This window comes from Xenopus tropicalis, chromosome 8, assembly GCF_000004195.4.
Source record: "Xenopus tropicalis strain Nigerian chromosome 8, UCB_Xtro_10.0, whole genome shotgun sequence".
Lineage (NCBI taxonomy): Eukaryota > Metazoa > Chordata > Amphibia > Anura > Pipidae > Xenopus > Xenopus tropicalis.
In genome coordinates this window covers 5,789,018-5,805,960 of record NC_030684.2, presented here as the reverse complement: position 1 = coordinate 5,805,960, position 16,943 = coordinate 5,789,018, and the positions used below count along the sequence as shown (strand labels likewise).

The 16,943-nt window shown below is 46.2% G+C and overlaps 1 protein-coding gene across 2 annotated transcripts in view; it reads left to right on the top strand.

Moving 5' to 3' along the window:
* camsap1 (calmodulin regulated spectrin associated protein 1) overlaps nt 1-11,897 on the top strand; it is a 49,506-nt gene extending 37,609 nt beyond the window's left edge. For both annotated transcript variants that reach the window (XM_031890724.1, XM_031890723.1), the window contains 7 exons: nt 1,017-3,375; nt 4,752-4,888; nt 5,088-5,302; nt 6,557-6,659; nt 6,745-6,860; nt 8,139-8,257; nt 9,196-11,897. In XM_031890724.1, coding sequence (XP_031746584.1) covers nt 1,017-3,375; nt 4,752-4,888; nt 5,088-5,302; nt 6,557-6,659; nt 6,745-6,860; nt 8,139-8,257; nt 9,196-9,498 — 3,352 coding nt within the window. In that variant the 3' untranslated portion in view covers nt 9,499-11,897. The remainder of the gene's footprint in view (nt 1-1,016; nt 3,376-4,751; nt 4,889-5,087; nt 5,303-6,556; nt 6,660-6,744; nt 6,861-8,138; nt 8,258-9,195) is intronic.
* The last annotated feature ends 5,046 nt before the right edge of the window (nt 11,898-16,943 follow it).

Below are 16,943 nucleotides of genomic sequence, written 5' to 3'. Positions count from 1 at the left end.
AAATCTCACGGAACAAGTGCTCCCCTTTTGTTTGCAAGAGGAACAAAGTATTTTTGGTTGATTCGTTGGATACTGGGAGGAAGTTTTATCCACTTTTGCCCAACTTAGCAAATTAGCGTTAGGTATTCAGCCAAATCTTTCGCAAACGACATTTTTAGGGTTTAGTTTTCCTTTACAGCCAGCTCAGTGAATACCAGTGGAATATTTCCAATTAGCCTTGTATTATAGAAACAGATCCGGCCAATTACAGGAGAACATCAAGTATATAAGAAATATTGTGAACATATAACTGTGCAGGGCAGGGCTGCCATCAGGGGGGACAGTTGTCCCTGGGCCCGGACGATCCTCTTTTTAAAGGGGGGCCGGGCCGTGATACAGTTTTTTAGCTCGGGCCCCGTTTAAAGAATTACGGGCCCTGTCATTGGTGGTCAGCGGGTAATTCAATTGGTTGTGACTGATGTCACACGTACGCACGGGGCACAACATTGTAAAAGTGTGCAGATGCAGCGGGGAGCCGGGGGACACATCAAGAGGACTGAGGCGGAAGCAGGAGGTCGCTGGGGGGAGCCGCAGGAAGCAGAAGGATGCTGGGGAGGAAGTAGGGGGGAGCGGAAGGAAGCAGTGGAGGAGCAGGAAGAAGCAGGCCATAGTATGAGGACTTTGGGGGAGGAACAGCAATGTTTTAGGGGGCCCTGGCTAGCAATGTCTGTGTGTCCTTTGTACTGATGGGAGGGGTCACTGGGGGAGGGGCTATTGGGCAGTGCGTGGGAGGGGGGGGCCCCGTGCTTTCTGTTGGCGGCCCTGGTGCAGGGATATCCTCTAGTGTTTTATTTTAATCTACGCGTTTCATGCTTACCCAGCACTTACTCATAGGCTCCAAAAGAGAACATTTTCATTCACATATATATAGATTACAAACCACACCCCCAATTACTTAAAGCCAATCATCATAAAGCCCTGTATTGTGACCTTGCCAATCCAGGTTACATTTTATTTTTGCTTTTTTTTTTTTTCAGACCTCTCTCTCAGCCGTTTGCCTTCCACCACGGAGCAGATGATGTAGATGCCACCTCCGGGGACAGCATTAGCCTCGCCAGATCGATCAGCAAGGACAGCCTGGCCTCAAACATCATCAGCGCAACTCCCAAGCATCAGACCTTTCCCACGCCTATGAACGTCGGATCCAAGAGCTTACTGGGCAACGTCGATATTGAAGATGACGAGGAAGAGCTTGTTGCGTTCATCAGGTCGGACGACACATCGTGCCCAGGAGACCTTGAGCTGCAGAGCGTTTCCTCCAGGGCATCGAGTCAGATGAGCGCAACGAGGCCGAGGAGGCCGGGAGATTTAGAGAGCAAGCCGGACAGTTTCTTTTTGGAACCTCTAATGCCGGCGGTGTTGAAACCTGCTAAAGAAAAACAGATGGTCCCTAAGAGAGAAGAGTACGGAGAAGGAAAACAAAAAGGCTTCTCTTCGAAAAGGCAAAACGAGGGGAACCAGTCCTTTTCGCGGAAGAAGATAATCAACAATCACACTGGACACGACTTGAATAGAACTTTTACGCCACTTTCCAGCTTGGAGTCTGCATGTGTAACTGCCCCTTTAAGGACAGACCCGGCGCAGCTTTCCATAGAGAATGGAAATGGTACTTTTAGGCCCCTGGCTACGAGTAGCGTGGAGCCGAACGAGCCCGTCGGGGGGTTCTTTCTTCATGATATCAATGATGATGAAGTGGAGGAGAAGCCCAGTGTGGGCAGCTTAATGATCGAGGACCCCCGTAAGTCAGACACAACGTGGACAGTATTACCAGATTCTGAGCATTTAGATATAGGCGAACGCGAGCAAGAAGTCGTAGTTGCCCGCGCCTTCGGCAAACACATCGGCGAGGAGGAATCTGCTAAGCTGCAGGAAGACATGAAGGTTAAAGAGCACGATGACAAAGACGACGCCAGCGGACGCTCCAGCCCGTGCCTAAGTACCATTTCCCAAATCAGCAGCGCATCCATGGCCAGCGGGAGCATCCGGATGACGAGCTTTGCCGAGCGCAAATTTCAGAGGCTTAATAGCTACGAAACCAAGTCTAGTACTAGCAGCTCCCAGAAGACCACTCCCGACGGATCCGAGTGCTGCCCCCTTCCGCTGACGACCTGGAAACAGAGGAGGGAACAAAGCCCTGGCAGGCAAAACAAAGATCATGCCAACGTTTTGGCCTCGGAGCTAGTCCAGCTTCACATGCAGCTGGAGGAGAAGAGGCGCGCCATCGAGGCTCAGAAGAAAAAAATGGAGTCCCTGTCTGCCAGGCAGCGCTTAAAATTGGGCAAAGCCGCCTTCCTGCACGTCGTGAAAAAGGGCAAACCAGACACCGTGCCGCAGCCGGTGAAGCCGGGGCACAGCTTGAAGGATTACACCAAACGGGTGCCTGAGGATATAGATGCCGTTTCCGTAAACGCTAAAGTGGAGCAATACTTGGAGACCATAGAACCCGGCGACTTGAAAGTTCAAGAAGCTTTCGCCGACCCCAAACAGAAAGACCCCGCCTCGTTAGAAGCAGACATATGCAATTTAATAGCCAGCTCCACCCCGGACGATGCAGACTCCGAAATCGACGTCAACGAGTGCGACCTTTCCATCGAAAAGCTGAATGAAACCATCAGCACGCTGCAGCAGGCCATACTGAAAATATCCCAGCAGCAGGAGATGCTAATGAAGGCCCCCGCCATGGCCGTCCCATCTCTCCCCAACAACGGGCAGGAACATAAACTAAAGCCGTCGGTACAGTTTGTCGAACCTATATCGCCACCGGGGGTGCCGGTTGCCCGTAAAACGCCGCGTTTTGGCCAGGGACGCAACCCTCGTTCGCTACGAATACCCGAGCAGAAAACCGCGAAGGAAAAAGCATTGAGCTCTTCTCGTGTAATAACCCCGACCAACAGTATAGAAACAGTGCCCCATTTGAAGTCTGTGCAACCCCCCAAATCCCCCAACCTCCCTGCTGAAGAACCCCCAGCGGACATTGTGCCGGAACAAGGAAGCGCTTACCAGGATAAACCAACGACGGGGGGTTTCCGGCTGCACGAAGACAATAATCAAAGGACATTCGTTCTGTCCGCTTCCAAAGATGCCAATATTATTTCCGAGCAGATGCACCGAGAGGCCGTGGGCAGTTTGAGAGTGGCCGGAGGGAGCGCGCCCGAAAGCTCGGGGAAAGAAAACGTCCCGGTCGACGAGCAGAATAAAAACAAAAGCAGCCTCATCGAGGTGGATCTCTCGGATCTGAAAGAAACCGACGAAGAGGGAGAAGAGACGGATCACCCGGAAAAAACCAAGGACATCATTAGCGATGACCAGAAATCGGGCTTGGGATTCTTCTTCAAGGCAAGTTATTACTTAAGCTATCTAGTTGCTAGGGTCCAGTTTATCCCTAGCAACCAGGCCGTGTTTTGAATGAGAAACTGGAGCAATAGTTTTTTTGGCTGCCGGGGTCAGGGACCCCCATTTGAAAGATGGAAAGAGCCAGAAGAAGGCAAATAATTTAAAGGGGCAGTTATATTTTAGAATGTTATAGAATGGCCTATTCTTAGCAATTTTTCAGTTGGCCTTCATTTTTTTTAATAGTTTTTGTATAATTTGCCTTCATCTTCCTCCTCAGCTTTCAAACTGGGGGTCACTGACCCCAGCCAGCAGGCAAAAAAGGGCGAGGTACACTTTCGCAATTTTCAGGCCGACCACCGATCCGCTCCTCTCTGACCTCGCCCTTAAGCTACATTGTTATTGTTACTTTGTATTACTTTTTCTTTTAATTTAGGCCCTCCCCTATTCATATTTCTGTCTCTTTTTTATACCACTGCCCTGGTTGCTAGGTTAAATTGGACCCTAACAACCAGATCAGTTCAGAGAGCTTCTGAACAAAAAGCTAATAAAGAGAAAAACAGATGGCAACCCTAGCCCTGACACATGGGACATTTTGTTGCCCACGATAGAGGGGAGATTAAGCAGGGTCCCGTGTTTCCTTCCCAATGGCATAAGGGTAAATCATTGGTGGGAAAGCATATGTGTCACATAGTAGACCAACATTGCCTTGTGAGGCTTTCTAGTAAGAAATCCAAGTCCGGCTTGGGACTCCTCCAGTTACATGGGAGTAGGAGAAACAATAGGTTAGCTGAAAGCAGTTCTAATGTGTAGTGCTGGCTGAAAGCTCAGACTCAGGCACACTTTACTGCTGCGCTGCAAGTTGGAGTGATATCCCCCCCCTCACCCCCAGCAGCCGATCAGCAGAACAATGGGAAGGGAGCAAGATAGCAGCTCCCAGTAGGTATCAGAATAGCACTCAATAGTAAGAAATCCAAGTCCGGCTTGGGACTCCTCCAGTTACATGGGAGTAGGAGAAACAATAGGTTAGCTGAAAGCAGTTCTAATGTGTAGCGCTGGCTGAAAGCTCAGACTCAGGCACACTTTACTGCTGCGCTGCAAGTTGGAGTGATATCCCCCCCCCCTCACCCCCAGCAGCCGATCAGCAGAACAATGGGAAGGGAGCAAGATAGCAGCTCCCAGTAGGTATCAGAATAGCACTCAATAGTAAGAAATCCAAGTCCGGCTTGGGACTCCTCCAGTTACATGGGAGTAGGAGAAACAATAGGTTACCTGAAAGCAGTTCTAATGTGTAGCGCTGCATTGTTCTCATTTTAAATCCCTTGTAAACTAAAGATTGTGTGAATGGTTCTGACCATTGCTACTTACCCTTAAACCTTCAGGACGAACAGAAAGCCGAAGACGAGCTGGCAAAGAAGCGCGCAGCCTTCCTGATGAAGCAGCAGCGCAAAGCCGAAGAGGCGCGGATCCGAAAGCAACAGTTGGAAGCTGAAGTTGAACAGAAGCGCGACGAGGCTCGGTAAATATATATCGGCAGCTCCTCTCTGTTCTACAGGAGATATGAGGAGCAGGGCAGGGGATCCTGGGATTGCAAGCTGGGCATGGAGGAGGAGGAGGGCCTAGAATCTATAGGGCTGTTTTGTATTGCCTGGTAGCAATAATATATTTATCCTGATGGCAATCCCTTTTGTTTTTTTTGTTTTTTTGCCGCACTACAGTCGTAAAGCGGAAGAAGACAGAATACGGAAGGACGAAGAGAAGGCCCGGAGAGAGCTCATCAAGCAGGAATATCTCCGAAGGAAGCAACAACAGATCTTGGAGGAACAGGGGCTTGGCCGGCCAAAGCCTAAACCGAAACCCAGGAAAACTCGCCCCAAATCTGTCCATCGAGAGGAATCGTACAGCGACTCCGGAACGAAATATTCCTCTACACGTATGTGCCCTTTTCTCTCTTTTACAGCAAAACTTGCCCCTATCCAGCTAAACTCCTCTCACCAGGAAATGATCTTCCGTGGCGCCTAAGAACCCCCATAAACCAATCAGGTTTGCTTTCCTTATTCTGTCTGTAGTTGCCTAGTACAAGCAAACAGCTGATTGCTTGCTATGAAATGATCTTTCTTACTACATTACCCAATTGCTATTCTTGATTTATCCGAGGGTTTCTGCCTTTATTACCCAAAGTATATGGGTTCATGGCCCAAAACAATGGTGAAGAATTTATTTTGTGCCTAAAATACTATCCCCATATGTAATAAAAGGCACTAATTTGCCCAGGTGGGGCAACCCATAGCAACCAGTAAGATATTTGCTTTTAAACAGGTGACCAGTAAATGCTACCTGCTGATTGGTTGCAATGGGTTACAACTCCTGGGCAAACTAAGGGGTATATTTATTATGCTGTGTAAAAAGTAGAGTGCAGCATTATTGGTGATGTTGCCCAGGGCAACCAATCAGCTATTAGATTTCAACAGTTAGAAAACCAAAGCAAAGCATCCGATTGGATGCTGTGAGCAACATCACCGGTAATGTTTTACTCCACTTTTTACACAGCATGATAAATATACCCCTTAAAGGGTTATATAATAAAAGACACTAAGTCCTATCATAGCGGGATATTTTACTTTATTAAAGGGGTTATTCACTTTCGAGTTAACTTTTAAAAAGTATGATATAAAGTGATATTCTAAGACAATTTGCAATTAGTCTTCATTTTTTATTATTTGTATGTCTTTAGTTATTTCACTTTTTGTTTAGCAGCTCTTCAATCCGGAATTTCAGCAGCTATTTGGTTGCTAGGGTCCGAGTTACCTTAGCTACCAGGGAGTGGTATGAATGAGAGGCTGGTATATGAATAGGAGAGGGGCTGAATAGAATGAGAAGTTATAAAAAGCAACAGTAACAATAAAACTGGAGCCTCACAGAGCAATAGTGGCTGCCGGGGTCAGTGACCCCCATTTGAAAGTTGCAAAGAATTAGAAGAAAGATGCAAAAAAAATTGTGTTAAATAATGAAGACCAATTGAAAAGTTGCTTAGAATTGGCCATTTTATAACATAGTTTGCTTAAGTTCAACCACCCCATGTAGACCCATTCTAAATAGCACAGGGACCCAATATTGAGCCCCAAGCCATAGGTCAAGTATTGTGGATTTTATCTAAAATTACACCCACCCCCCCTTTCTTTTGTAGCTGATAATTTAAGCAGCGCTCAGTCTGGATCCAGCTTGTCTTTGGCCTCCGGTGCTACGACAGAAGCTGAGAGTGTGCACTCAGGAGGGACCCCGTCACACAGGTATACACAAGGCTCCGGGTACAGCATGAACAGAAAAAATATCCGTTTATCCAGAAATATGACTTTTACTTCCCCTTTAATTTAGGGTGGACTGTGTGGATTCTCTGTCAGGAATGGGCCGACACCAGAGCAGGAATGCAGAGCGAGACTGGGAGAATGCGTCCACTGCATCTTCTATTGCTTCTGTAGCAGAATATTCAGGTAAGAAGCATATTTATATCATCAATATATTTAGTTATTGAAATTAATTGATTGATTTTCTCCCCCCCCCCAATTAAAATTGTTGTTTTAAAGCCAATCACATTCTACTGTAATGTTGTGTGTGAAATAAACCCAATAGGGCTGTTCTGCCCCCCAATAAGGGGTAATTATATCTTAGTTGGGATCAAGTACAGGTACTGTTTTATTATTACAGAGAAAAGGGAATCATTTAACCATGAAATAAACCCAATAGGGCTGTTCTGCCCCAATAAGGGGTAATTATATCTTAGTTGGGATCAAGTACAGGTACTTTTTTATTATTACAGAGAAAAGGGAATCATTTAACCATGAAATAAACCCAATAGGGCTGTTCTGCCCCAATAAGGGGTAATTATATCTTAGTTGGGATCAAGTACAGATACTGTTTTATTATTACAGAGAAAAGGGAATCATTTAACCATTAAATAAACCCAATAGGGCTGTTCTGCCCCAATAAGGGGTAATTATATCTTAGTTGGGATCAAGTACAGGTACTGTTTTATTATTACAGAGAAAAGGGAATCATTTAACCATTAAATAAACCCAATAGGGCTGTTCTGCCCCAATAAGGGGTAATTATATCTTAGTTGGGATCAAGTACAGGTACTGTTTTATTATTACAGAGAAAAGGGAATCATTTAACCATTAAATAAACCCAATAGGGCTGTTCTGCCCCCAATAAGGGGTAATTATATCTTAGTTGGGATCAAGTACAGGTACTGTTTTATTATTACAGAGAAAAGGGAATCATTTAACCATGAAATAAACCCAATAGGGCTGTTCTGCCCCAATAAGGGGTAATTATATCTTAGTTGGGATCAAGTACAGGTACTGTTTTATTATTACAGAGAAAAGGGAATCATTTAACCATTAAATAAACCCAATAGGACTGTTCTGCCCCAATAAGGGGTAATTATATCTTAGTTGGGATCAAGTACAGGTACTGTTTTATTATTACAGAGAAAAGGGAATCATTTAACCATTAAATAAACCCAATAGGACTGTTCTGCCCCAATAAGGGGTAATTATATCTTAGTTGGGATCAACTAAGTAGGCACCTCTTTAAGATCGTCATAGTCGGAGAGAGAAGGAGGGCTCAAAAAAGCATAAGGGGGTGGAGCTTCACCCTAGACAAGGAAGTAACTAAAAGAACATATATTTAACGATAGAATAAAATACATTTGCAATATGTTAAAATATTGTTTCTTATTTTTGTTTATTTTTTTCTTTTCCCCTCAGGTCCGAAACTGTATAAGGAGCCGAGCAGCAAGTCGAATAAGCCAATTATTCACAATGCTATATCCCATTGCTGTCTAGCGGGAAAGGTGAACGAAACCGTAAAAAATTCAACTTTGGAGGTAAACAGAATCTTACACATTTCTTGTCATTATATCTGTGTCTGTCCTGTTTGTTTGAACTGGTTTGGAAATGGCTCAAACAGTTGCAATAGTTTTAAAGGGGAACTCCAGCTTCAGAACCATAATCTGTTAAAGAGCCCCACACAACCCAGAAACCCCTAATATCCCTATCCCTGTAATCTGTTCCTTCAAAAAGTAGGTTAAATCCCATTTTATATGATGAAATCCAGCTGCAAAACTGTTCTTCTCTTTCTGCATCATTTGAAATCCTGGCAGGGGAGGAGGGACTAAAACACTGATGTTACAAATTGTAACAGCTTCTCCACAGCTTACAGACAGCATGCAGGAACTACATAACTCACAATGCATTGCACTGGGATGTTCCTTTCCATATTGACATCACTTGTGCAGCAGGGAATTGTGGGATTGGGAGGATACAGGCTGAGGACAGGCGACTACTGTTACATTTTATTCAAGTCTCAAAGTAGTCAGCCAGATCAGCAGGGGGCGTGGCTTAGAGAACAGTTCCCAGGGTTGGACTGGGCCGCCGGGACACCAGGAAAAAACCTGGTGGGCCCCAGCCCTAGTTTAGGACCCCCCCCCGGCCAACTGTTCCTCCACTGACACGTTAAACTTATGCACGCTTGTGGGGGATGTCGGGTGGGGGACCCTGCAGGGGGTTAGTGAGACTCAGTGGGGGGGTGGGTTAGCGGGTGCGGGGGACCTGCACCCCCCCAGTCCAACCCTGACTGTTCCATGTTCCATATTATTACATCAAATATCATGAAAAGGCTGCATATTGTTTATTTGCTGTATATTGCAAAGTTGCTTGAAATGATATTTCCCTTTTCAAAAAGTTGTGTTTGGGTTGAGTTCCCCTTTAAGAAAACATTAACGGTCTTTCTCCTCTGTCTGGTTTTCTACGTCCACGCCCGCAGGAGCTAGAGAAGTGCGACTCCAACCACTACATCATCCTCTTCCGCGACGCCGGCTGCCAGTTCAGAGCACTTTATTCCTACTACCCGGACACGGAGGAGATCTGCAAGCTGATGGGGACGGGCCCGAAAAACATCACCAAGAAAATGATCGACAAACTGTATAAATACAGCTCGGACAGAAAACAGTTTACCGTCATCCCGGCCAAAACCATGTCGGCCAGCGTGGACGCGCTGACCATCCACAACCACTTGTGGCAAGCCAAGAGGCCCGCCTTGCCAAAGAAGAACCCCTTGTGCAAGTAAACACCTGCTGGGCAGATGTATCTGGTTTAGAGAGCAAAACGTTTACTTTATTTTCACCCGCGGATACAAATTCTGCTGCACTTTGAATGTTTTTACTTTCCCCCTCCCCCCCCCCCCCTCCGGTGGGGAAGACAATTATTGATAAATCCCGCCTGCAACTTGAAAAACTCCGGGATTGCTGTTATAGACCTCTCCGGCGCCACAAAAACGGATCAAACTGAAGGAAAGCAAAAATCAGTGTTTGTCTCTCTTGTATTTAGTTTGTCGCTGCCCCTCCTCGATTTTTTTATTGTTGTTGTTGCCCCCTCTCGAATTTTTTTTGTTGTTGCCCCCTCTCAAATTTTTTTTTGTTGTTGCCCCCCCTCAATTTTTGTTTTTTCAGTTTCTTTTCGTCCTGAATGAATGGCTGTGAATCTCAACATGGACAATAACTCAACGGAAGGAAGGCATTGCATGCAGCAAGCGTCGCTATCCAGTGGATTTACTCTTACTTGAATTGCCCCGCCCCATACATCTACACGCCCAATCACAATCAAGAGGGAAAATGGCATTTTCACGCTGTTACCGCTGGGTTCAAGTCCATGGGAGATTTACACGGAACGTTGGCACTAAAATAAGCCCCTTTATGTTCTAGACTTGCAGACAAGATTGGAGGATTTGAACCAGGAATATGAAATAGTACACACATTTTCTTTATTTTTTTTTCTTTAGTGCAGTGATGCTTTAATATCCAATGAAATTGTGTGGTATAGAAATAGAGGGCGGGACGGGGGCGGGAATAAGCCCACACTAAGCACGGTACATCTGTCTCTATACAATATGGCGGTGCACTTAATATATCAATCACAGTCCTTTTTAATTGTTTTACGATGTCTTCATGTGTAATCTTATCTTCGTTGCCGTGACGCGCGCGGCACGCAGAAAGCGCATGCGTGCCCCTCCCCCGTTGAACGATATTTTTATTTTGGGGTTGACTTATTTATTCTTTAAAACCAAAAAAAAAAATTTTTATTTTTTTTTGGGTTTATCTCATTAAAATACAAATATGATTCGCAATCGAATATGGAGTTTTGTTTTTCGAATTCCAGAAATAGGCTTTTTTAAAAATTGTTTTTGATCTGTTTTAGCGCAGAAATTTGAGCGAGCACTGACACAAAAATGTATGGAAACACTAGTCGCTATCTTGAGGTTTTTAATGCACTTTTTTTGGATGTTTTTGTTGTTCCGTTGAGTTGCGTCTTTTTTGTTACAGCTCACACTAAGGGGCATATTTATTATAAGCCAACATGACCGGTCTTGTTGCCCATAGCAGCCAAGTAGCAATTAGGTTTGAACAGTCACTTAGACGTTAGAAAACAAAAATCTGATTGGTTGCTATGGGCAGTCCAAAAATCTGGTTGCTATGGGCTACATCATCAGTGATGTTGCCTATAGCAGCCAAGTACCAATTAGATTTAAACGGTAATCTACAAGTTAGAAAACAAATGAAACAATCTGGTTGCTATGGGCTACATCACCAGTGATGTTGCCCATAGCAGCCAAGTACCAATTAGATTTGAACACTCACATGTTAACAAAAATCTGATTGGTTGCTATGGGCAACATCACCGGTGATGTTGCCTATAGCAGCCAAGTACCAATTAGATTTAAACGGTAGTCTACAAGTTAGAAAACAAATGAAACAATCTGGTTGCTATGGGCTACATCACCAGTGATGTTGCCCATAGCAGCCAAGTAGCAATTAGATTTGAACACTCACATGTTAAAAACATAAATCTGATCGGTTGCTATGGGCAACATCATGGGTGATGTTGCCTATAGCAGCCAAGTACCAATTAGATTTAAACGGTAATCTACAAGTTAGAAAATAGCCGCAAAACTCTGGTTCCTATGGGCTACATCACCGGTGAAGTTACCTATAGCAGCCAAGTACCAATTAGATATAAATGGTCACCTACGAGTTAGAAAACAAAAGCAAAAATCTGATTGGATAACATCACCAGTGTTGCCCATAGCAACCAAGTTGCAATTCGATTTGAACATTCACCTACAAGTTAGAAAAGCAAAAATCTGATAGCAGCCAAGTAGCAATTGGATATAAATGGTCACTTACAAGGTAAAAAACAAAAGCAAATTGGTTGCTATGGGCAACATCAGCGGTGATGTTGCCTATAGCAGCCAAGTAGCAATAAGATTTGAACAGTCAATTACAAGTTAGAAAACAAAAATCTGATTGGTTGCTATGGGCAACATCACTGGTGATGTTGCCCATAGCGGGCAAGTAGCAATTAGATTTGAACGGTCACTTACAAGTAAGAAAACAAAAATCTGATTGGTTGCTATAGGCAGTCCATAGTTACCAAGTAGCAATTAGATATAAACTGTCACAAGGTAAAAAACAAAAGCACAAATGTGATTGGTTGCTATGGGCAACATCACTGGTGATGTTCCCTACAGCAGCCAAGTAACAATTAGATTTCAACAGTCACTTACAAGTTAGAAAACAAAAATCTGATTGGTTGCTATGGGCAGTCCATAGCTACCAAGTAGCAATTAGATTTAAATGGTCACCAACAAGTTAGAAAACAAAAGCAGAAACCCGGTTGCTATGGGTTACATCACCAGTGATGTTTCCCATAGCAACCAAGTAGCACCTACAAGTTAGAAAACAAAGGCAAACCTGATTGGTTGCTATGGGCAACATCACCAGTGATACTGATTATAATAAATACGCCCCTAAATTGGCACCCGACATTGGGAATTTTCACATTTGCACATAGTTTTTTGTTTTTTTGAGAATTACTTGAAATAAGAAGTTGGTACTGACGGGGGCGCTCTTGTTTCATTGAAACCCAATACAATGGATGCCCTTTATGCTCTTCATGTATAAAAACAAAAAAGCATCGAGACATAGGCGACAACAGACTGATCATCGGGGTCTTCCATGGCTGTCCCACCATTATACCCCCCCTCCATCCTGCCCCCCCCCCACTGATCTAGATTGCTGCATTTGTGTATATATTTGTTCCTGATCACTACTTTTGTGTAAATAACCTACAAGCAAAATGGAAGCTTTATAAATCTGAAGTGCTAAAGAGGCTAATAATAACGCATTCGATTTTTTTTTTTCCTGCTAAAATGCTGTTTCCCCCCCCCCCACACACTTGTGCCCCTCCCCTCACGGCGGAAATGATATTCCATATTTATTTTATGAAAAGCACTGAACTGAAATAAAATTGAACTGTATGCTTTTTTCCATTTCTATTTTTTTTTTTAACGTCATCTCCCTTCTGCGTGTTGGAATGTTTACTTTCCCTTTATTTTCTTTCAAATCCATCTTTTCCTAGGGAAAGCTTTGCCCTAGCCAATGACATGCTTCGCCTAACTCTGTTTTGACTTATTAATGCATATTAATTGCCTGACAGGAAGTAATGCAGCTGTGCATTCCCTCAGAGATCCCCTGACGGGAAATAATGCAGCTGTGCGTTCCCTCAGAGATCCCCTGACAGGAAATAATGCAGCTGTGTGTTCCCTCAGAGATCCCCTGACAGGAAATAATGCGGCTGTGTGTTCCCTCAGAGATCCCCTGACGGGAAATAATGCGGCTGTGTGTTCCCTCAGAGATCCCCTGACGGGAAATAATGCAGCTGTGTGTTCCCTCAGAGATCCCCTGACAGGAAATAATGCAGCTGTGTGTTCCCTCAGAGATCCCCTGACAGGAAATAATGCGGCTGTGTGTTCCCTCAGAGATCCCCTGACGGGAAATAATGCAGCTGTGTGTTCCCTCAGAGATCCCCTGACGGAAATAATGCAGCTGTGTGTTCCCTCAGAGATCCCCTGACAGGAAATAATGCAGCTGTGTGTTCCCTCAGAGATCCCCTGACAGGAAATAATGCAGCTGTGCGTTCCCTCAGAGATCCCCTGACAGGAAATAATGCAGGCTGTGGCGTTCCCTCAGAGATCCCCTGACAGGAAATAATGCAGCTGTGCGTTCCCTCAGAGATCCCCTGACAGGAAATAATGCAGCTGTGCGTTCCCTCAGAGATCCCCTGACAGGAAATAATGCAGCTGTGCGTTCCCTCAGAGATCCCCTGACAGGAAATAATGCAGCTGTGTGTTCCCTCAGAGATCCCCTGACAGGAAATAATGCAGCTGTGCGTTCCCTCAGAGATCCCCTGACAGGAAATAATGCGGCTGTGTGTTCCCTCAGAGATCCCCTGACGGGAAATAATGCAGCTGTGTGTTCCCTCAGAGATCCCCTGACGGGAAATAATGCAGCTGTGTGTTCCCTCAGAGATCCCCTGACAGGAAATAATGCAGCTGTGCGTTCCCTCAGAGATCCCCTGACAGGAAATAATGCAGCTGTGTGTTCCCTCAGAGATCCCCTGACAGGAAATAATGCAGCTGTGTGTTCCCTCAGAGATCCCCTGACAGGAAATAATGCAGCTGTGCGTTCCCTCAGAGATCCCCCTGACAGGAAATAATGCGGCTGTGCGTTCCCTCAGAGATCCCCTGACAGGAAATAATGCAGCTGTGTGTTCCCTCAGAGATCCCCTGACGGAAATAATGCAGCTGTGTGTTCCCTCAGAGATCCCTGACGGGAAATAATGCGGCTGTGTGTTCCCTCAGAGATCCCCTGACAGGAAATAATGGCGGCTGTGTGTTCCCTCAGAGATCCCCTGACAGGAAATAATGCGGCTGTGTGTTCCCTCAGAGATCCCCTGACAGGAAATAATGCGGCTGTGTGTTCCCTCAGAGATCCCCTGACGGGAAATAATGCAGCTGTGTGTTCCCTCAGAGATCCCCTGACGGAAATAATGCGGCTGTGTGTTCCCTCAGAGATCCCCTGACAGGAAATAATGCGGCTGTGTGTTCCCTCAGAGATCCCCTGACAGGAAATAATGCGGCTGTGTGTTCCCTCAGAGATCCCCTGACGGGAAATAATGCAGCTGTGTGTTCCCTCAGAGATCCCCTGACAGGAAATAATGCGGCTGTGTGTTCCCTCAGAGATCCCCTGACAGGAAATAATGCAGCTGTGTGTTCCCTCAGAGATCCCCTGATGGGAAATAATGCAGCTGTGTGTTCCCTCAGAGATCCCCTGACGGGAAATAATGCAGCTGTGTGTTCCCTCAGAGATCCCCTGACAGGAAATAATGCGGCTGTGTGTTCCCTCAGAGATCCCCTGACGGGAAATAATGCGGCTGTGTGTTCCCTCAGAGATCCCCTGACGGGAAATAATGCAGCTGTGTGTTCCCTCAGAGATCCCTGACGGGAAATAATGCAGCTGTGTGTTCCCTCAGAGATCCCCTGACAGGAAATAATGCGGCTGTGTGTTCCCTCAGAGATCCCCTGACGGGAAATAATGCAGCTGTGTGTTCCCTCAGAGATCCCCTGACGGGAAATAATGCAGCTGTGTGTTCCCTCAGAGATCCCCTGACAGGAAATAATGCAGCTGTGCGTTCCCTCAGAGATCCCCTGACAGGAAATAATGCCAGCTGTGTGTTCCTCAGAGATCCCCCTGACAGGAAAATAATGCAGCTGTGCGTTCCCTCAGAGATCCCCTGACAGGAAATAATGCGGCTGTGCGTTCCCTCAGAGATCCCCTGACAGGAAATAATGCAGCTGTGTGTTCCCTCAGAGATCCCCTGACAGGAAATAATGCAGCTGTGCGTTCCCTCAGAGATCCCCTGACAGGAAATAATGCAGCTGTGTGTTCCCTCAGAGATCCCCTGACAGGAAATAATGCAGCTGTGCGTTCCCTCAGAGATCCCCTGACAGGAAATAATGCGGCTGTGCGTTCCTCAGAGATCCCTGACAGAAATAATGCAGCTGTGTTCCCTCGAGATCCCCTGACGGAAATAATGCAGCTGTGTGTTCCCTCAGAGATCCCCTGACGGGAAATAATGCGGCTGTGTGTTCCCTCAGAGATCCCTGACAGGAAATAATGCAGCTGTGTGTTCCCTCAGAGATCCCCTGACAGGAAATAATGCGGCTGTGTGTTCCCTCAGAGATCCCCTGACAGGAAATAATGCGGCTGTGTGTTCCCTCAGAGATCCCCTGACGGGAAATAATGCAGCTGTGTGTTCCCTCAGAGATCCCCTGATGGGAAATAATGCAGCTGTGTGTTCCCTCAGAGATCCCCTGACGGGAAATAATGCAGCTGTGTGTTCCCTCAGAGATCCCCTGATGGGAAATAATGCAGCTGTGTGTTCCCTCAGAGATCCCCTGACGGGAAATAATGCAGCTGTGTGTTCCCTCAGAGATCCCCTGACAGGAAATAATGCGGCTGTGTGTTCCCTCAGAGATCCCCTGACAGGAAATAATGCAGCTGTGTGTTCCCTCAGAGATCCCCTGATGGGAAATAATGCAGCTGTGTGTTCCCTCAGAGATCCCCTGACGGGAAATAATGCAGCTGTGTGTTCCCTCAGAGATCCCCTGACAGGAAATAATGCGGCTGTGTGTTCCCTCAGAGATCCCCTGACGGGAAATAATGCAGCTGTGTGTTCCCTCAGAGATCCCCTGACGGGAAATAATGCAGCTGTGTGTTCCCTCAGAGATCCCCTGACAGGAAATAATGCAGCTGTGCGTTCCCTCAGAGATCCCCTGACAGGAAATAATGCAGCTGTGTGTTCCCTCAGAGATCCCCTGACAGGAAATAATGCGGCTGTGTGTTCCCTCAGAGATCCCCTGACGGGAAATAATGCAGCTGTGTGTTCCCTCAGAGATCCCCTGACAGGAAATAATGCAGCTGTGCGTTCCCTCAGAGATCCCCTGACAGGAAATAATGCAGCTGTGTGTTCCCTCAGAGATCCCCTGACAGGAAATAATGCGGCTGTGTGTTCCCTCAGAGATCCCCTGACGGGAAATAATGCAGCTGTGTGTTCCCTCAGAGATCCCCTGACGGGAAATAATGCAGCTGTGTGTTCCCTCAGAGATCCCCTGACAGGAAATAATGCAGCTGTGCGTTCCCTCAGAGATCCCCTGACAGGAAATAATGCAGCTGTGTGTTCCCTCAGAGATCCCCTGACAGGAAATAATGCAGCTGTGCGTTCCCTCAGAGATCCCCTGACAGGAAATAATGCGGCTGTGCGTTCCCTCAGAGATCCCCTGACAGGAAATAATGCAGCTGTGCGTTCCCTCAGAGATCCCCTGACGGGAAATAATGCAGCTGTGTGTTCCCTCAGAGATCCCCTGACGGGAAATAATGCGGCTGTGTGTTCCCTCAGAGATCCCCTGACAGGAAATAATGCGGCTGTGTGTTCCCTCAGAGATCCCCTGACAGGAAATAATGCGGCTGTGTGTTCCCTCAGAGATCCCCTGACAGGAAATAATGCGGCTGTGTGTTCCCTCAGAGATCCCCTGACGGGAAATAATGCAGCTGTGTGTTCCCTCAGAGATCCCCTGATGGGAAATAATGCAGCTGTGTGTTCCCTCAGAGATCCCCT